General features: G+C 39.0%; 2 protein-coding genes across 4 annotated transcripts; one reads left to right on the plus strand and one right to left on the minus strand.

The window, feature by feature from the left end:
- LOC113026642 (brain aromatase-like) lies at positions 1 to 5,407 on the minus strand. Of its 2 annotated transcripts, XM_026175659.1 has the most exons (9): positions 5,151 to 5,407; positions 3,017 to 3,167; positions 2,764 to 2,918; positions 2,500 to 2,676; positions 2,253 to 2,367; positions 2,053 to 2,167; positions 1,817 to 1,979; positions 1,485 to 1,726; positions 1 to 1,364 (listed from the first exon to the last, which is right to left on the minus strand). In XM_026175659.1, exons 1-9 carry the CDS (start codon positions 5,296 to 5,298, stop codon positions 1,134 to 1,136), a joined length of 1,497 nt encoding a protein of 498 aa, XP_026031444.1. In that variant the 5' UTR covers positions 5,299 to 5,407; the 3' UTR covers positions 1 to 1,133. The 2 variants fall into 2 exon arrangements, with proteins under 2 accessions (XP_026031444.1, XP_026031445.1); XM_026175660.1 differs by lacking the exon at positions 2,500 to 2,676.
- Positions 5,408 to 7,026: 1,619 nt separating this feature from the next.
- On the plus strand, positions 7,027 to 17,612 carry LOC113026619 (uncharacterized). Of its 2 annotated transcripts, XM_026175602.1 has the most exons (26): positions 7,027 to 7,549; positions 8,218 to 8,269; positions 8,378 to 8,395; positions 8,484 to 8,546; positions 10,632 to 10,733; positions 11,442 to 11,513; positions 11,607 to 11,711; positions 11,820 to 11,891; positions 12,128 to 12,220; positions 12,671 to 12,757; positions 12,861 to 12,950; positions 13,619 to 13,657; positions 13,746 to 13,823; positions 13,925 to 13,999; positions 14,247 to 14,339; positions 14,429 to 14,509; positions 14,798 to 14,869; positions 14,951 to 15,043; positions 15,126 to 15,200; positions 15,282 to 15,371; positions 15,468 to 15,548; positions 16,152 to 16,232; positions 16,379 to 16,447; positions 16,558 to 16,683; positions 16,775 to 16,922; positions 17,008 to 17,612. In XM_026175602.1, the coding sequence occupies exons 1-26, from the start codon at positions 7,085 to 7,087 to the stop codon at positions 17,468 to 17,470; spliced, it is 2,883 nt and encodes a 960-aa protein (XP_026031387.1). In that variant the 5' UTR covers positions 7,027 to 7,084; the 3' UTR covers positions 17,471 to 17,612. The 2 variants fall into 2 exon arrangements, with proteins under 2 accessions (XP_026031387.1, XP_026031388.1); XM_026175603.1 differs by lacking the exon at positions 12,861 to 12,950.
- The last annotated feature ends 2,544 nt before the right edge of the window (positions 17,613 to 20,156 follow it).

Raw genomic sequence — 20,156 nt, forward strand, 5'->3', positions numbered from 1 at the left:
TGATGTCCGGATATACTTTAATGGAAGTTAATAGCAGCTCAACAGTACAGCAGTAGGCATACTTAACGAATGTGGGAGGGGTGGACAGACGTGTGCTTCTGAATAACAAGAAACAAGGAGAAACAATTTTCACATATAAATATAACACTCGTCACTTCCCAACATCATGCCAATATAATGATCTGTAACCCAAATAATCAGCTGAATGCTCTGACATAAGAAAGTCCCACAATCCCATTTAAACAGGCAGGAAACAAGAATATCTATATATCTCAGACAACAGAAAAGACCTAATGCCCCCAAATTAGGAAAGGTCAGCAATTACATGGTCTTCAGTGCCCTCTTGTGGCTAAATAACACAACCGCGGTACACAGATCCAACCCGCAACAAATGCTACGGTGGTAAGTCACATGCCTCTACCACTCTCGATAAATCTCCTAGCATAAACCCCCTGTAATCAATGTCAAAGTACAACCCGTGCTATAAGTGGAAATAGACTCGTAGAACTGGAGGGATTTTGACTCACATTTGCACAGGAACGCACACGGCTGGAGATCGCTATTCCCCCACACTCATGGAGAAAAAACATGGCTAGTGCTCCTCGGACTCGTGATACGGCAGGAGCGTCGTAAAAGCATGTGACGTCACCACCGCAGCAAACAGTAAGAACAAAGTGGAACTTATCGGCAGAAATTAACACTGCACTTATAGCGATGCGATTGAAATATAAGGAGACTTTCGGACACACTTACAAAACAACAGATGCTAAATGAGATGAGAAGAAACTGATATCAAACTGAAAACATAATACAAATAAAACTAATGTAAATACAGAACCATTGCTCCTCTGCATGTGATTTTTTTCTTCAGTTATTTCAATCATTGTAAATGCATCTTTATTAAATGTATGAGCTGTGTACACTGTCAAAACATTAATCAGAAATCTATACTTAACAAGTGTACTTTGTTAAAGATTAGTAAAGTTTAATTTGGAGTACATGTGCTGTTAATACAAATTTACTGTGAGTATTTCCTAGTACAGGACTTCATTAAGGCCTTTAAACCCATTTCAAGATGTTTTCATCTGAAGTGTAAAAAGCGCCGTTATGTTTCGCAGCTTGATATTGTGGGGTTATGTCATTCGTGGGATGAAGCGCATGGCCAGGATGTGCTCGTCTTTCACTGGCTGCTGTGACAGGTTGTTGGTCTGCTTGATGCTGTTGAACGTGCAGCCTTGACGAGGACACACAGTGTACCGAGACAGGAGAGTGACCAGGATGGCCTTCATCATCACCATGGCGATGTGTTTGCCCACACAGGAACGAGGCCCGCAGCCAAAGGGCTGGAAGTAACGACTGGGTACCTGCCAAAGAGAGAAAGCAAAGACTCAAATGTGTGTGTGTGTGTGTGTGTGTGTGCATGTTTTTTTTTTTTAGTTTAAACCATTAAACATTTATTGCTGAACTACACTCTGCTCACTTACCGTTTTTTCAAAGTTCGTGAGGTTGAACTCTTTAGGCTTGGGGAAGAATTCGGTTTTGTGCATGAGGCCAATGTTGAGAATGATGTTGGTGCCTTTCTTGATTTTTGTACCTGCGATGTCGTTGTCCTCCAGAGCTTTCCTCATTGTGAAATCGACCACAGGATGAAACCTCAAAGACTCGTTGATGAAGCTCTCCATCACTTTCAGACTTTGGTAATCGATATTTTCCACGTCTTTTTCATCTGAAAATGAAAGATGTGTCAGAATACTTCTACTCACCAGAGTGAAACTGTGAATATGGAATATTGGAAACACTGTAAAGCTGCACTAACTCAAGACAGTGTTCATCTCCTCCACTAGCTGCAGCTCTATGTCCGGGCTCTGTTTCAGCAGCATCAGCATGAAGTAGAGGCTGATGGAAAGTGTGTCGGGGGCTGCGATTAACATCTCTAGCACACACTGCCTGACATTATCTGCTGATAGCTCTCCGTAGTTCTGTTAAACACAACAGACGGGAATAAGAAAAGACAATTGGGGGGACGACAAAAATCCCTCCAAAGAGACCGACCTGGGCAAAGATGAGCTCTGTTGCAAAGTCGAGCTCGTCGTCCAGTTTCTCGGCTTCATGAATCATCTTTTTCTTAACTTCAAGCAGGCTCTCTATCGCATCTTGCAGCTCCTGTCTGTTGGCACAAAAAGCAACACAAACATTAGGTTGAAGAAATCGCAAACCACAATACTGACTTACTGTGAGATGAGGTGTCTTACGCTGCTCTCTTATGCTTGTTGTACAGCCATCCAACCTTGAAGAATATATCTGGTTTTATTAGAACTGTCTGCCAGGTCTCAAAGTAGTTGTGAATTTTCATCAAGAATTCTTTCTCTGAATTATTAAAAAGAACAACAACAACAACAACAAAAAATCAATAGATGCAGCGCCAGAGCTCATGCGTCACAATTTCTTGCAGATAGTATGCGGTTTTAGGAATCTATGTGCAGTAAACACGCAATTGACCATTTAACGGCACTCCTAGGAACAGCCTGTTGGAGATGTCCAAAATGATGGCTCTCAGGAGACTGAGAGTATCCACATGTCCAGAGGGGTCAGTCATATCCTGTAAGTTGTCCAGGTGTTTGGCTGTGGAGCTCACACCGATTCCTACGGTCCTCTGCAGGCTGGGTCCAGTCAGAGCTGCACAGTAACATTCAGTAGCTCCACAGTTCAAGAAAGCAATAGTCTAACCACAGTATGTGCTGTCAGTGTGTGGTAATCGCTCACCTTTAGAAAAATATGTTCTCACTTTTTTCCAAAGCAGGACATCACTGTTGAAAATGATACCATTTCCGTACATGCCGATGCACTCGAGTCCTTTTTTGTTCCCAAATCTGGAGGTGTAGTGGGCACTCCTCAAAACGTGGTACACTTCAGAGGACCTGCAGAAGAAACCAGGCTTTACCTTTATCTGAAAATTTACTGTAAAACAAGTTCGGTTTACTCTAAAAAACAAAAACAAAAAAAACAACCCACTTGCCTGCTCAAAATCAGGGTCTCCTCTCCGTTTATCCACACCCGCACAATGCTCCCATATTTGTTGTTGTAGTAGTTACACGCTGTTCCAATCCCAGACCAGATGAACCTGCTGTAGGAGAGAATGGGACCGAGTCCTGCTAAGAAGGAAGGGCCTGACAGAGAGAAATAGGTTATGATAGTAGACTCCCACTTCTACTGCAAATTAGCAAGAACCTTGTCTGTTGAGTTTAATTTGAGAAAGATAGTGTATTTTTTTGGGATAGCTGCCAGGCTCTGATCTTAGTATATAGGAGAGTGGCAAGTAAGGACGGCACTCTTTGTTCTGTGTGTAACTGTTATTTGACTTCTGCATGAACCATTTTCATCAGTATACAGGAATTTGCACCTGGAGCTGCAAAACAGAGACTGTTTGTGATCGTTTTAATAGACAAGGAACACGTTCTGTGATGGTTGAGTAAACCTTGTTTTGTCATTGATGCAGACCTTCTGTGTATATGAGGGTTTCCCTTTCTTTGTCATTAGATGCTTGCTGACTTTACTCTGTATCTGATTCCTTCGCAGTGGATGGCTAAATGATATAAAAAGACACTTTGGAGCCTTTAATTAATATGGTATATAAATACTTATAGTATATAGTATATATAACTCTATGTGTATATATATATATATATATATATATATATATATATATATATATATATATATATATATATATATATACATAGAGTTATTTAGGATGAATAATAGGATTTGATAAATAAGGTAAAGATTTTTTAATTGCAATTTGAAGTGTATTTAGAGTGTAATTACTGTAATTACCGTACTAACTATAAGTATTTATAGTTAGTACATTTATATATTTATAGTTACATATTTATAGTTAGTATTTATAGCTGCTGTATCATCCATGTGCTCTCTGGCAAACTTCAGACGGGCCTGGACATGCACTGGCTTCAGCAGCGGAACACGTCTGGCACTGCGGGATTTGATTCCCTGCCGTTGTAGTGTGTTACTGATGGTGACCTTTGTTACTTTGGTCCCAGCTCTCTGCAGGTCATTCACCAGGTCCCCCCGTGTGGTTCTGGGATCTTTGCTCACCGTTCTCATGATCATTTTGACCCCACGGGATGAGATCTTGCGTGGAGCCCCAGATCGAGGGAGATTATCAGTGGTCTTGTATGTCTTCCATTTTCTGATGATTGCTCCCACAGTTGATTTCTTCACACCAAGCTGCTTGCCTATTGTAGATTCACTCTTCCCAGTCTGGTGCAGGTCTACAATACTTTTCCTGGTGTCCTTCGAAAGCTCTTTGGTCTTGGCCATGGCGGAGTTTGGAATCTGACTGTTTGAGGCTGTGGACAGGTGTCTTTTAAACAGATGATGAGTTCAAACAGGTGCCATTCATACAGGTAACGAGTGGGGGACAGAAAAGCTTCTTACAGAAGACGTTACAGGTCTGTGAGAGCCAGAGATTTTCCTTGTTTGAGGTGACCAAATACTTATTTTCCACCCTAATTTACGAATAAATTCTTTACAAATCCTACCATGTGAATTCATGGATTTTTTTTTCACATTCTGTCTCTCACAGTTGAAGTGTACCTCTGGTGCAAATTACTGACCTCTGTCATCAGTTTAAGTGGGGGAACTTGCACAATCGGTGGCTGACTAAATACTTTTTTGCCCCACTGTATATATATATATATAGTATACACACACACTCATATTGATATAATGTTGATATAATGGAATAATATGTTCCTTATAGAGAGATATTTAGGATGAATAATAGGATTTGATAAATAAGGTAAAGATTTTTTAATTGTAATTTGAAGTGTATTTAGAGTGTAATTACTGTAATTACTGTACTAACTATAAGTATTTATATACCATATTAATTAAAGGCTCCCTGGGGCGCACTCTGTCAGTGCGCCCCAGGGCAGCTGTGGCTACAATGTAGCTTGCCATTGCCAGTGTGTGAATGTGTGTGTGAATGGGTGAATGACTGAATGTAGTGTAAAGCGCTTTGGGGTCCTTAGGGACTGAGTAAAGCGCTATACAAATACAGGCCATTTACCATTTATTTATATATATATATATATATATATATATATATATATATATATATTAGTGCCTACCTGGTATGTGTGACTGTTTTCTTTGTCTCCAGGTGGTGAAAAGCAGCAGCAACAGCAGCAGAAGTAGCAGGACAGCAGTGACTTCTGACGCTCTATCAGCCACCATGGGGCCAGCGATGAGCTCCTCTACCGGCAGCATCTTCTGCATTTCTCTAGCCAGGTACACCCAATGGAGCACTGTGTTTGCAGTCTGCAGCAGACTAAACAGAAGTTGATCAACCTGTGGGTTTCCTCCTCTCTTATCTCCTGTGGAGTCTGTCCTTCAGTCTAGGACGTAACATAGCACTGAGCCACATTCAAATCAAAATACACCCACATCAACCTTTATCATTAACTGTTTGTATTACTGAAGTAGTTAGCATCAAATATACAGTAATTACAGACATCATTATGATTTTTTTTCATGATGATCTCTGTTATCTTACAATTATAGGGTCATTAGCCCTTATCTTACTTATTGTCTTTGATATTTTCTAAACTATTTATACCTTTATAGTTATTTTACAATTACAGTATTTTGTCATGTATCTTAAGTTTTTCATCACTGTGCTGCAGAAAATTGAACAACATGAATTTGCTGCTGTCAGACTGCATCAGAAGGACACTGATGAGCAGCGAAATGTGAGCTCATTATAAATAAATAGACTAAATAAGCAAGATGCCAGACGCAGAAACTGATTTAATATTAAAGTCTAATATCAAACACAGTGTCTCAATTCAAGGTCCAAATACTATATATATATATATATATATATATATATATATAAATCCAGTGTTTCAAGTGTTTATAAATCCTTTGGCTGAGCTTTCACTTTAACAGTTGCCTGGAGACGTGGTCACTTGAGGGTTACAAGCACCATGGCAGAGGAGTGAACCTGAGACACAGCAGTGCATATCTGAACCACAAAGCAGTTTCCAGCAGAACAAAGGAGGTGCTTTTTATTCATAAGAATGGAGAACCTGCAAGGCTTTCACTGGTTGTGCTCTGCATTAGTGTTTAGATGGGCTTACTTCACATTTAGCTTTGTTGCACCCAGAGAAACCCCACTGTCCAATTCATCAACCCGGGAGGCTTTTGAAAGGGAAATTAATTAGCTGGGTCAGACTGACCTGTGTCAAAGGAGACAAGGACTTACTCAGGAGTTCAGAAAGGGAAAAGAAGAATTAAAAAATGTCATAATTATATTCTTAAAAGCTCAGTTTTAATAATTTAATCTAAAAGTGCTGTCAAAGCGATTGATTGATTGCATGTTAGTTAGTCCAGTGTAAGAAATCATAGTTGCAAAGTTGAAAGGAAAAAACACTGTTCATGGAAAGCTTTTGTGAATGAGCTGGCTTTCATGCTTGGTACCTGTGAATAGCTGGTATGCCCTGTTTAAAGATACTGGCCACACATCTAGGGGTGGATGTGTTGGTCTTGCTCTGAAATTAGCAACAGAAGCTACAATGACCTCTTCCCCCCACCCCCGAAAAAGCAGCAAATCAAAAATCAATCAAAAAAAATGTAACATTGACTATTTACGAAACTTTCAATTTCGAAATTCATATTGCAATGAATAGAAAAAAACAAAACCCTTTCATAAAAAGGATATTCTGACACCCACACATGTACATCCGCACACTCGCAGACATTTGCTGAAAGCTCTCTGAAAGTTCTTTTGTAGATCCCAACAATGTGTCCCTTGTTCGAAGCTTATTTATTCCACTTCCATGTAATTTTGAGTAGGACAAGCTAGTGAAAATGCTGAGGAAAACAGGCACCAGAATGATGGGAAGCCCTATGCTGTCTGGAGGATGTGTCATTCTGGAAATATGTCCATTAGCTGCATTTAAATCATGCAAGCCTACAGATTTCAGCAGTCTTGCAGATGTTTGTTATTATGCAATGCATCACGTGTCTCTCTCTCTCGCTGTAGTTCCAGGCAGATTTTGACATGTTTATTCCTCTCCAACTGCTCTACTGTGGTTTCTCTCTGACGTGTCATCTGCTGGCAGGTGTTCAGAAATGTGCTGTATGTGCTTCTGAATTACACAGCCCGGATCACTGTGCAGCGAGGACCAAGGAACGGGGCACAAACATGAAAGAGGGAAGTGTTGTTTCTCCCATGTGGAAAGTGTTGCTGGTGGGGATGTGCGTGCTGCTGCTCCTGAGCACGGCAGGTTTAGTGTTTCTGCTGTTTCGGCAGAAAGAGTTGGCAGATGAGCTGTTTAGGCTGGAGTCCCAGATGCAGGAGCTGACAGAGAGCTGCAGGTTGCGGACGGGAATCCTGCCCATCGACCCCGGAGAGGCCCGAGAGTTCAGGAAGCTCCACCGCCGCAGGAGAAACCAGGAAGAAGATCCAATGCAAAGCGAAGATCAGAAGGATATGCTGATGCTCATGACATACTCTATGGTTCCTGTAAGACATCAGCATGCTTGGATGTTTCTGTAGGACTGTGAATACTAATGCTAAAAGTTGTTTACTCTATTATGACAAAAACTGAATTTTTTTATTTTTCCACAGTTTGGTGTCTTTAATACGATCACGTGAGGCATCTCCTTGCAATCTAAGAAATCCAGGAGTCTGTTGTAACCATTAACAAATTTCTAGTCTTGAGTGCTTCCTGGAAAAGTACTTTGTGCTGTGAAGAGTGACTGCTCCTCCCTCGGCTCCACTTTCTTCCACTACAAAACTGGCATTTCTTCAAAGCCGTGCTACTGTATATTTTGTGAGGGAGCCGGGGGCAGTATCATTGTTTTTATTAACAATTAATCTTCACTTTCAGTTTGTTTCATCTAAAGCCTAAAGATTAAAAGAACAGCAGACATTTAAGAAGTGAGAAAATTTTAGGGAATTTTAGTTGTTGTTGTTGTTATACTCTAACTGCTTCAGCTCTGTTAACGAGAATGATTCTTTTGCTGGATTTTGGGAATAAACACTGAACATGGCAAAAGATTAAAATATAGACCTTTAGAAAACACCCTGTCCTTTCTGTGTTAACAGGGCCTAACTCAAATGGCCCTATATGTGGTTAACTTACACCTAAATCAAAACTTTCCTCATGCCTGTCTTTTTCTTTATTTCAGGTCAAAGCCTTCACAGACATGTGCAGGAGCTCCAAAGGAATTTGTTTAACAGGTGCACATCATAAAAACATGCATCTCCACTGTTTTCATTTGCGTATTTACTGCCCATAGTTGTTGTTGTTGTTTTTTTTAAATATGTGAATTGTTTTTTTCTTTCCAGGCCCACCTGGACCCCCAGGTAAAAACTGAAATTTAAATTTACTGAGTAAATTTACTCAAATTATGCTAAATTCCTACTGCATTACAAAGTGTTTTTGTTCTGTCAGGTAAACCTGGTTCACCTGGACCCCCAGGTCCACCGGGGCCAGAGGGGAGACGAGGTAGAAAAGGTGAGAACTTTTATATGTCTAAGAAATCTGAGAACCCATCTCCTCTCCCATTCAGCGAAAAGCTGTATGAAAACAACCAAATTTGCAGAACAGAAGCTTCTCGTGCATTTCAAACAGTCTTTCATTGTTCCTGCTGTGATTGCACAACACGAGCATCCCACTCACTGTCTGCAAGAAACTTGTATTTAGCTGCCACATAGCTGTTTACTGCAGTGGGATAAGTGTTTGCTGCACTGATTAGCACTGATTAGCCCAAATTATAGTATTTTTGTTGTTTTGAAACTGAAAATTGCAGTGTGGGCAATGTTTTTTTGTTTTTTTTTAACTTTCACTCATTCACTGTATCTTTTTACCAACTCTGCATGGCTTAAACTCTGAGATTAATCTGAGATTCTGAAGAAATTTAGGTTTTTGAACTAACATGAAGCTCTTGATGAATACTCAGGGAGCCTGACATTACCTTAAAAGACTGTTAACTGTTATTGGTTCCTTTTCCTTCCTTCAACTCTTCAGTCTTTTTGTGATGTGTTAAATTTATGCTAAGTAGGGCTAATCCTTACTTCTCTTTTCTAAACTGAGTAGCTTTTGTCATTTTTCAGGCCTGCTTCCAGAACAAAATAACTGGGTGTGCATCAAATGTTAATGAGGGTAATCTCTGCCCATACAGCTCACTAGGGCTACCTGAAAACCCCAGTGTTCTAATTTCCATCAAAAAACACACCTTTAATATGTCTTGTGTCCTGTTTCCCTTCACTCACTCCCAAACCAGTCATGGCAGAGGCTGCCACTCCCCGGTAGTAGTTTTTCTTTCCCACTGTCCCCAAGTGCTTGCTCATATCACCTGATTTTTGTGGCTTTTTCTCTGTTATTGTAGCATCTTTACCTTACAATATAAAGCACCTTTATTGTGGTCGTTGGTTGTTGTGGTTTAATACGATAAAAATAAAATGTAACTGAACTGAATACATTTGAGGCATCACAAGTCATTACTAAGGTTAAAACAGTCTTATATGAACAGTTAATAGGGTAGCCCACATCACAGCATTCCTTTTTCTTTTATTGTTTTTGTTACTTCTGTGCCAGACTTCTGTACTTACCATACACCTTATAACAGGATGCAGCTGTTCTAAAACTCTGCAGCAAGAGTACTTACAGGGAGTAGAGAGAGGTGATATTTCTGTCATAATAAGGCCCTTTCATTTGTTTCCTGTTAAATCTAGAACCGAATTGCAGTCCTGCTTAATCACACTCTGACACATGTTATAGATCTCATGGTACCATATTCTGTAGATAGCACCAGAGGGCAGACTTACTTCTGATCCTCACATTTTCAGCATTTCAGTGGGAGGCAGAGCCTTCAGATATCATGCTGCTCTCATTTGAAACCAGCTCCCAGTTTGGGTTTGTGAGGCAGACACCATCTCTACTTTTAAGATTAGTTTTAAAACGGTCATTTTTGATAAAGCCTGTAGTTAGGGCTGAATCAGGTGACCCTGAACCATCACTTAGTTATGCTGCTGCGTCAGAGGAACCTCCCATGACGCATCGAGCACCTTTCCTCTACTCTTCTCTCTTTTACTCCACAGACTTCAAAGGGCCATGAACATTGCATGCCATTACCTCCCTGTGCTTTCAGCAGAGGTCTCTGGCTCTGGAGCTGAACATTTCTGACTCAGCCAACCTTCTTTGTTTTAATTGTCTCCTTGACCTATTTTCTCCTCTCTCCCTTTAACCCAACCAGTCAAGGCTGATGTGTGCTCTTCATAAGTGTGGCCCAGGCTGATCTTTCTTCATGTTAAAGTCACTCACCTCATATTTATGCATCCAGTGATATTTATGAAAGTGGCAATAACTGATAACAGCTTCTTTGGCTGGTAACATTCAAAATGAATATAGAATCAGAGCCCCCACCCACCCACCACGTGAAGTCTTAGCCTTACAGTGTAAAAATACTCTGAGATGACTTATGTTTTGACTTTTCACTATATAAATATAATTGGGTTAATATTAAAGAGTCTATATTAGCAGTATTGTTAATTTGGTCTGTTCTGCACATCATATTTTTAATAATCTGTGTACATAAAGGTCTTCCTGGTCCACCTGGTCCACCCTGCTCCACCTGTTGTTCCAGTGACATGAAAAACAAGATTACTGAAGGAAGTAGTCGTCAAATTTACGCATGGAGAGGTAGGAATAATGCCACAATGAGCCAGTGGACCAAGGACCGCAAACATGATATGAGAAGCTGTGTGATTATTAAAAAAACAGTGTTGGCTGACCTGAAGAGTGTTCAGTTGCTTTTGTTCACTCTATATTCGATTTCAGTAGTAGTTAAAAATCACTTGTTTATCCACTATGATATTAAGCAGTGTAACATTCACAGTTCTAGTTGTTTTACCACAAAGTAAAATCTTTTCACGTCTCTCCTCACAAATCAGACTGGTCAAAGGCATGATTAATGCCGAGATTTTAAAAGCACAGAAGCCATTCTCCTACAGAAACAAGATTTAAGACTGTTATTTAGATTTTAATTTAAACTCTTTGATTGTCTGGATTTGTCTCTATTTTATTTAGTCTCTTAGTTTCAGTCATGTTGATCTTAAAGATAAGTTCCCAACACACTGGTCATAGAGGTGTCCATTAGCCTGATCGACAACTGTTCATCCATTCATCCATCTTCTGATTGTTTAGAGTTAGAGTCAGAGTCAGGGTGATCACTGATGATGACTTAGACCTCACAGGGTTAAAATTAATAGCTAATAAAACAACACAGAAAACAACAAGTTGCAAAGTATATATGTATGTCTGTATGGGTGGATGTTATGGATGGTGTGTGCTTCGTAACTGCTCTGAGATAAGGGTAGCAATTTATGTCTCTTTTTTTCTTCTTCACAGAATCACCGACACCACGTCCAGCTGATAACACAACTAATGTTTTGAATGTTAGTGGCACAAATATAAAATTAGGTTAGTTACCACTCTGAGCGATAAGAAGTCTTGTTTGGCAGACTAATATTTGACTAAGAAAAAGCATCAAACTCAACATCTTTTATTTCCTAGATTTTGGTTCTTTTTATCCAAACCACAGTCAAGACGCCTTCAACAATACCAAAGAAGAAAATGTCACAGAGGTCCCAGCAGGTGAGAGGTCCCAATCATCAGCAGGTGAGAAGTGCTGAACTTCAACAACAGTCAGCGCAGCCACGATCATTTGTTTTTTGTGTCACAACTGAAAATGCTGCAGAATTGTAAATGTCCTCTTTTTCCCTCCAGGCCTGCTGAGTGTAGCCTTAGACAACAACAGCGACTCCTTCAGAAATGTTACTGTTACTACAGTGGAAAGTGGTAAGAAAATGTCTGCTGTGCTTGCTATCAGTATTGCCACATCACTTCAGAACACAAATAAAAATGGTTGAATAATTGCATTTCCCACTCAGTTAAACCTTAAATGCGATCTTTTGTGCTTATTTCCATTTTGGCTCAAAAGGATTTGAAACTTTGGCCACATATACAGTATAATAGTGTATCTGGATTCATTTAAAAACATTTATGGTTATGCTGATCATGTTTCTTTTCTGCAGACTGGATATCACCTCACCCAGATTACCAAAGTGACAACCTGACTGAAATCGACCCAGAAAATGTTACAGAAGCACCAATGAATTTATTAGCAGGTTAATATTGGTACTCATTCATTGTACACACAAATCTTATTTCACACTATACTCATTGTACTGGATTTCCTCTTTGATTCCACGGTGTTACCAACACCAGGTGATTAAAGCATGATGCTGGAAAAGCTCTCTCTGATGAAACTTTAGACACATATTTGAAAGCTGGTAAGAAACCATTTGAGTGTCAGAGTGTCTCTGCTAAGATATTTAAGAGACGGCTGAATGTTTTAGAACTGACGTTAACAAATTCATTTATATTTCTGCAAACGATACATTTACGATCACCTAATAACTGGAGACACAAAAACTGGTGAATTATGTGATTTTAAATTACACACGATATGACATAAAGATCGCTTGCTGTTTGTAATAAACCAGCAAGTTTCTTCTACAATTATGATAAATTGTGTGTCCAATCATCCAGTGACATCTTCTACGTTCCTTCTGCAGAATCACCAACAGCACATCCATCTGAAAACCTCATAGACGCTTTGAATGTCTCTGACTCTGAGAAACTGGACAATAAGACAGAATCAGGTAAATGATCAAAAAAACTAAATTTGAATATATGAAAAATGTATTTAAACCACACAGTTTAAACCCCCCCCCCCCCAAAAAAAACAAAAAAACCCCATTCTAGACCGTTCACCGTTTTATGAAGATTACAGCTACAGCACAGCAATTCTTAGAAACCCTGAAGTCATCACAGAGGCAGCAGGAAAATTAACAGGTATTAAACTCTAAAACATCCTCTTTCTGTCACTTTAGAAGTGCTTTCACTGTATAGACCCCAGTGATGCAGATCTAAACAGTGCTGCATTTAAGGGCAGCAGAACTGTCAGTGAACAACAGTAAAAACTGGTGTGTTTTAAAAATGCTCCTGTTGTGAGTGTACGGGCTCATACTTGGTTTGATTAGTTTTACTGGCTGCAGATACTTTATTCGTTCACAATCATTCACAAGCTGACGTTACAACTGACTAACAGACTGTGCACTAATATCTTTTAAATGTCTTTGAATACTTACCTTAGTTATATAGTATTATATTATCACTTCATATTTTTAATCCATACTTATTTTACTTCATTTGCTTTCAGATTGTTTTTTAACACTTGTTTTTAATCCTAATGTGATCATACTGTATTCTATGTTATTGAGCTCTATTTATTTAAGCAACTTAATCATGTCTGCAGTGTTTAACTTGATTTTAACTTCTATGCAAAAAGATTTTTCCAATTTTGGGATTAAAATAAACTGCAAATTAAATTTTTCCTAAGAATGAAAAACTGTTTAAAATACTTGCAGCAGAGTATGAAGTTGAGCTCCAAATTGAGGCAATTAACTATTCGAATATATAATTTTTCTAATGTGTGGACCAACTTCTCTTTCTTACTGAAGAATCACCAACAGATGGTCCAGCTGCAAACACCAGAGGAAGTATGAACATTTGTAACCCTTCTGACACAAAAATCCAACACAAAAAATTCACCAGGACTGATTAATGACAACATTTTAATTCCTCTAGACACAAAACCATTTATGAACAACTTTAATGATGCCAACACTGAAAATGTTACAAATGGACCAGTACAATTATTACCAGGTAATAAACCTTGTGCTTTGAGTTATTAACTGCATGTCCTCCTCTTGTTGTGCTTGGTATGCAAAGAAGACGTGTTGAACTTTGTTGTCTTCTTTTCACAGCTCCACCTGATGCAGATTTAAACAGTGACTCCTCTAATGGCAGCGAGACCTTCATTAAAGCAACTCTGAAAACTGGTAAATTCAAGCTGTTTAAAGTTCAGTGCTGTTTTATGTTTCTGTAGTAAATGTTTTGGGGTGGTAAGAGCTTTATCTCTTAAACATCATTAATTATGAAAATATATAGTTTAGGCTTTTTATTTTTTTTATCTCATGAACAGTGAGATTTAACCAGGAGTGAGAAACCAATTTTTATATATTACTTGTATACAAATCTAATGTGTGCAGCAGAAATTGTAGTTACATCTTGTGTTTCTTCCTGAAGAATCACCAACAGCGTATCCTCTTCAGAAAGCCACCACAGATGCTTTGAATGTCTCTGAATCTGAGAAACATCTGAGCATGAAAGTGAAAACTGGTAAATCAACCAAGACTGCAAAGGCAAACATAAGTTTGAATATATTAAAAAACAAAATTCAACCTAATACTTATTTTTTAAAATCATAGAACCAGTAACATTTGATGACGATGAAAGCCAGGGGACCTTGAATGACACAGAAACTAAAGGACCAGTAATGCTGTTAACAGGTATGAAATCATTGCTTTGGATTATGAAATATCCTATTTGACTTTGGTTATTATTTATATAAAATTCTTGAACTTTATCATTTCACTCTAATCTTGAATAAATATCCAAAATGATGCCTGAGCTGCTGACAAAATCAGGAGCTATGCTGACTCAAGGTTCAATATTTAACTAAACCTTAAATATCTTAACTTTTTACATTTAGTGACAAGAAGCTCAAGCTTATAAGGACTGGTTGATTCTAGTTGGTGTGCCAGCTCTTCTAGTAAAAGTTTTCTTTCTTTTTGTAGAATCACCAACAGAACATTCACCAGAAAAATCCAGAGGTGCTTTGAATGTTTCAGATGCAACAACAGAACTTGGTAAACCTCAGATGAGACAAACCTTAGTCTGACTACATGAAGAGAAAATGCTAAAGCCATTTTTTTCTTTAAATTTTCCAGAGTCCTTAAATTTTGATCAAAATGACAGCCAGGGCTCCTGGAATGATACAGACACTGCAAATGTCACAGAGGGGCCAGTAAGAGTATTAATAGGTAGGAAATCATATGCTTTGAATGGTTAAGTTACTTCTTTCATAATAAAAGTTCTGAATGTGGCTCCAATTTCACTCTGCAGCCCCACGTGATGCCAACATAAAGAGTGATACATTTAATGGCAGGAGAACCATCATTAAAACAAGCACAATAACAGGTAAAAAACTGCCATACTGTATCTGATTCTGGTTATACTGTTTATACGTGTACTAACTCACTTGTATCTTTGTATCTGCAGTAACACCAACTCCACATCCAGCTGAAAACACCAGAGATGCTTTTACTGTTCCTGGTTCTAAAAAGGATGCAGATAAAACAATAGAACCTGGTAAAACATTAAGACACTAGAGATAAACTGAAGTCTAAATATATGAAAAAAAGAGAAAAAAAAACAAGAGAGTAAGCACTCTACTTTGTTTTCTAGAGCTAAAAGAGGCTGATAAAGATGTTGCCTTCAATGTTGCTATACGAAATGCTACAGAGGCATCAGTGACACGATTTATAGGTAAGACTAACACACTCGTTACTCTCATAGCGTTATTTATTTATATGGAATATTTCATCCTATTTATATTGGAGTCTTGATTTTTGCTGGAACATTTGGATGGTATGGTTAAAATTTTACGTAAACACCATGTGACACCATGGATTTTTGGGCCCCTAAGTACAAGTTAAACATCATTAAAGACCGTGGCCTACCCGCGTATTGATCCTGATCATGTCCATGTGCTTATGACCACAGTGTACACGTCTTCTGAATGGCTGCTTCTAGCAAACTGGTTAATTGACATGACTCGTCAAATGGGCTCCACATTCACCAGAACTCAATCCAATGGAGCACCTCTGGGATATGTTGGGTGGGAGGTTCACATTATGGATATGCAGCTGACAAATTTGCAGCAACTGTGTGTTGCTATCATATCAATATGGACCAAAATCTCTGAGTGTTGTTTACAATACCTTGTTGAATCTATGCCAAAAAAATCAAAGGTGTGAAGGAAAAAGAGGGCCCAACCTGGTGCCAGTATGTGCCTATTATGGTGTTTTTGAAACTATAATATCATTAGAATCTCTATACACTCTTTCATTTTTTTTTTTCAATTTAAAGGTTCACTTTCTGAAGAACTGGATAAAAACAGAGACACTTTCAATAACAGTGGAAACGTCAATGATAAACCCATGACAACTGGTGAGGAATTGCCACGTGTCCCATTTTGACCTCAATACTGACACTTCACTTCACACCTCACACAAAAATACAAAGTAATGATCACTTGCTATGACTCAAACATCATTAATATTTACATTAAAAATGATCTTTCATTTTTTTTTCAGATTCTTCAAATAAGCTCTGGTCTGATAATAAGATCAGTGTGACCACTGGTGACAAATCAACAGAAAGTGGTTAGAGACTTGCTAATTAAGCTTCAAATCGTGCCATTATCTAATTACCTTCTACTGTATAGTTTACTGAAATACAAAAGTGTGTGTGTGTGTGCTTTTTTTTTGTTTAGAGTGTATTATTAAAAACATAAAATGCTCAGAGAAGCCCACTGAAATGGAAAGCACCTATGGAGCCTGGATGTCAGACGCGTCGCAGCTGGATGAAGATCAGTACTGGATGGCCGATCATTTTTCAGGTGACTTACACAACATCCATGAATTCTCACTTCATAACAGACTTTTGAGAGTTATTTGATTGGATTTAACGCAAGAACTTTTTGTCACCAGGTCGACATTTGTGGGAATATCAGGACCTTTCAACATTGCAAAACACTAAAAACACTATAGACACCAAGAGGTTCTACCAGGGGTGTGGCCATGTTGTTTATAAAGGATCATTTTACTACCACAACGGCGGAAAAAACAGAATTATAAAGTAAGTGCTGCACCATCTGCACCTGTCTTGAGGTGTTTGATGCCTGCAACATTTATTTAATGGTCAATCTTTTAAATTTTTACAGATTTGGTCTGAAAACGAAGAGAACGCAGATTCTGACCATGCCAGACACCAGATATCACAACCTGACTTATCTTTTTCGAAACTCAAAGACATACTTCAAGTTTGCTGTGGATGAAAGTGGACTGTGGGTCATCTTTGCCTCAAACGCAGATGACAGCACACTGGTCGCAAAGCTCGACGATGACACATTCTCTATAGAGTCTGTCATAAACACCACCTACCCGACAGCTAAAGCAGGAAATGCTTTCATTGTGTGTGGGGTGCTGTATTTCACAGATGACAAAGACAGAAGGGTGACATATGCCTATGATTTAAAGAAAGAGAGTCCTGTGGATGCAGGTTTTGACATAAGATCAGGTAATGGAATCTTAGCTATGCTGTCGTACTATCCCAACAAAAAGATTTTGTACGTGTGGGACAACAAAAGTGTGAATACCTGCAGAGTTAAATTCAAAAAGACCTAAAAATAAATAATCAAACTCTATGACATCATGCAGTTGGCTTCACAAGGCATTGTATGATTTAGTTTTGTCACAATATACAGGTAAATAATTGCGCAATTTTTTTAAATTTTTTTTATTTTTTTTGTGTCCCGTTTGGATCTTTAGCCATCAGAATTGTTGTCTTAAGGCCAAGAGAGATGCCAAGCGGATTTATTTTACCAAGTGGATCATCATGGCCTTGCCATATTGGTCCATTTGATTGACCTTTATTATAATTATGAATTTATTTTATTTTCAGTTGCTACAAAGCGCAATTTTTCTTGATGTGTGCTTTTCAGTTTAATTTGTTTGTGAAAAACAACAAAAAACCAAGGATGAATAGTATTCATAGCAACGTATATTTTTGTATTTTTCTGTAGACAGACTTCTGTACTGAAAGTCTTATAATCCGGTCAAATAAAAGGTGTGTGATACCTCTTTAATAATAATCAGGTTCTACTGTGTCAACGTGATATTTAGCATTTTTCACTTCTCTCGAGAGCCTGCCTTAATGAGTATGTGCATGTGATAAAGCTATCTGAATACATGATGGTGGTGTACAGGTGGTGGTGGACGGCAGAAGCTCACAAGCCAAGTTTTGTCCAGGAGCCTTAAGAGATGACACACTGGAACAGCTTTTACAGCTAACTGTGCAGCTGGGTTGAGACATTTGAAATCAGACTTTAAATGTAAATTTATATGAGTCGTTTTTGTTTGCATGTCTTACTTTGTACAACTGACTGGGAGAAAAGTTGTAACCTTACACATACACTCATTGGCTACTTTTATAGGTACAATTTGCTAGTACCGGGCTGGACCTCCTTTTGCTTTTAGAACTGCCTTAATTACCATACAAATGTTGCAGTATAAACTGAGAACCATTCAATCAGGTAATGTTTTTTCAGATCTTCTGTTGTCCAATTTTGGTGAGCATTTGTGAATTCAATGTAGCTTTGGTTTCCTGTTCTTAGCTGACAGGAGATGCAGTCTTGAGTGTTATGTTTTGCTGCTGAAGCTTCAAGGTATGCTCTTCTGCATACACTTGGATGTAACAAGTGGTGATTTGAGTTACTGTTACCTTCCAATCAGCTCAGAGAAGTTTGGCCATTATTCTCTGACCTCACATTCATTCACTTATATTTAACAAGACATCTTGTGACAGCCGTCTGTTTGAATGATAGTAGCATACAGTATTTCTGATGAAACATGTCCCTAAAATTAGTAGTTTTTCCGTTATCCATATAACATCCATGACAAAGTGTCATGGCCCCTTCTTAAAACAAAAAAACAGCTTCTTGTTTGTAGCATACAGTATATTTCCGATGAAACATGTCCCTAAAATTTGTATTTTTTCTGTCATCCATAGATAACGGGCATAACTTCTGATTTAAAGTTCTGTCTGTCTTTTATCAAGCTGCTTTAACAGGGTGAAGAATTAGCTGTGCAGAAACAGCATGACATATGAAACGGTCAAGATAATCATACACTTTTTTTTTTTCACTTCACAGACTCGATCTCATCAAGTGTCCCAAAAAACCTTGTCAGCAAAACAGTGACACAAAGACAACTTTATATAGGACTGCACAGTATTTTTTAACCCTCGGGCCCTTCCACTACACATAGACAGACAAATGGCCCTAACTTTGAGTGGCTCTGGGTTACAGAGGCGGACACATATCACAAGAATCCATAAGTGATGTACTGAACTATAAAATCGCAAACACTATTGGATAGCGCAACAGGAAATACACAAATTAACAAGAACACTGCACAGTATCAAGAACAAAGACAAAATAGTGCATATTTGCCAATAACACGGGTGATGTCAAACCTAGCCCATATTTCTGAGAGTATTTCTTCATTTCTTTCTTTGTTTAAAGTTACATGCATTTGGCTGCGGTCGTGAGGTCTCAGAATCTGCTATGTGAGCAAAAAAGAGTGACAAGACCACAGAATCGACGGCTAATAACATCACGGAGAAGCTCGCAGCTATTAACGGGAGATTGAGAGACCAGTGTCGGAGTGTTAAAAACAGCTTGAAATTCTCAAGTACCATCATAATGCGGCTACCCCTTCGGCGCCAGCTGTGGGCTCAAGGCCGGAGCTCAAGGCCAGAGCTCAAGGCTGGAACCGAACAAAAACTCCCTGATAACGACTTGGTTGAGTCTGTTCCTTCCCATTCCCTACAAGGCCACCTGGGTTGGCTGGAAGACTGTTTACTAAGCCTGGCAGGGCGAAGGACACTGTCTCAGCTGAACTATGGACACGCACACACATACTGATACTGATAAGCACTCACTGACGCATCACCCTCCCTACCCCGGATCCAACGCCACCTCCAACGCTTACCTCCCCCATGATGTGGACATCGGGTCAGCTGGAGGCGCAGTCGAGAGATTGCAGCGGTCCCAGATCAGGTGTACACACTGGAACTCTTTCCCATGTTGCTTGTCTGTGTTTATTGTGTTATGGTGTGTTGATACCTGTGCATTCCTGTATTATCCTTTTGTGTTGCACATTTCAATGTTTTTTTCCCCTCGCTACCTGGCCTGACCTGTCTCCCCAATGTGATGTTTGTATTGTATGTACGGTCGGCAAGGTCTGTCATCTCGGTTGTGGGTAAAAGACCTGCAACTGACAAATAAAGGCTATCTCATCTCATCTCATC

Source organism: Astatotilapia calliptera, chromosome 7, assembly GCF_900246225.1.
Source record: "Astatotilapia calliptera chromosome 7, fAstCal1.2, whole genome shotgun sequence".
Taxonomy (NCBI): Eukaryota; Metazoa; Chordata; class Actinopteri; order Cichliformes; family Cichlidae; genus Astatotilapia; species Astatotilapia calliptera.

Bases quoted from the DNA above. Each gene is read 5' to 3' on its own strand.
- LOC113026642 (XM_026175659.1), bottom strand. From the start codon at position 5,298: ATGCAGAAGATGCTGCCGGTAGAGGAGCTCATCGCTGGCCCCATGGTG. The intron at 2,368-2,499 runs GTCAATTGCGTG...TTAATAATTCAG, and splicing joins CCTAGGAGTGCCGTTAAATG to AGAAAGAATTCTTGATGAAA. The intron at 2,168-2,252 runs GTAAGACACCTC...TTGTGCCAACAG, and splicing joins AACAAGCATAAGAGAGCAGC to ACAGGAGCTGCAAGATGCGA.
- LOC113026619 (XM_026175602.1), top strand. From the start codon at position 7,085: ATGTTTATTCCTCTCCAACTGCTCTACTGTGGTTTCTCTCTGACGTGT. The intron at 11,514-11,606 runs GTTAGTTACCAC...TTTATTTCCTAG, and splicing joins TGGCACAAATATAAAATTAG to ATTTTGGTTCTTTTTATCCA. The intron at 14,000-14,246 runs GTAAATTCAAGC...TTCTTCCTGAAG, and splicing joins TAAAGCAACTCTGAAAACTG to AATCACCAACAGCGTATCCT.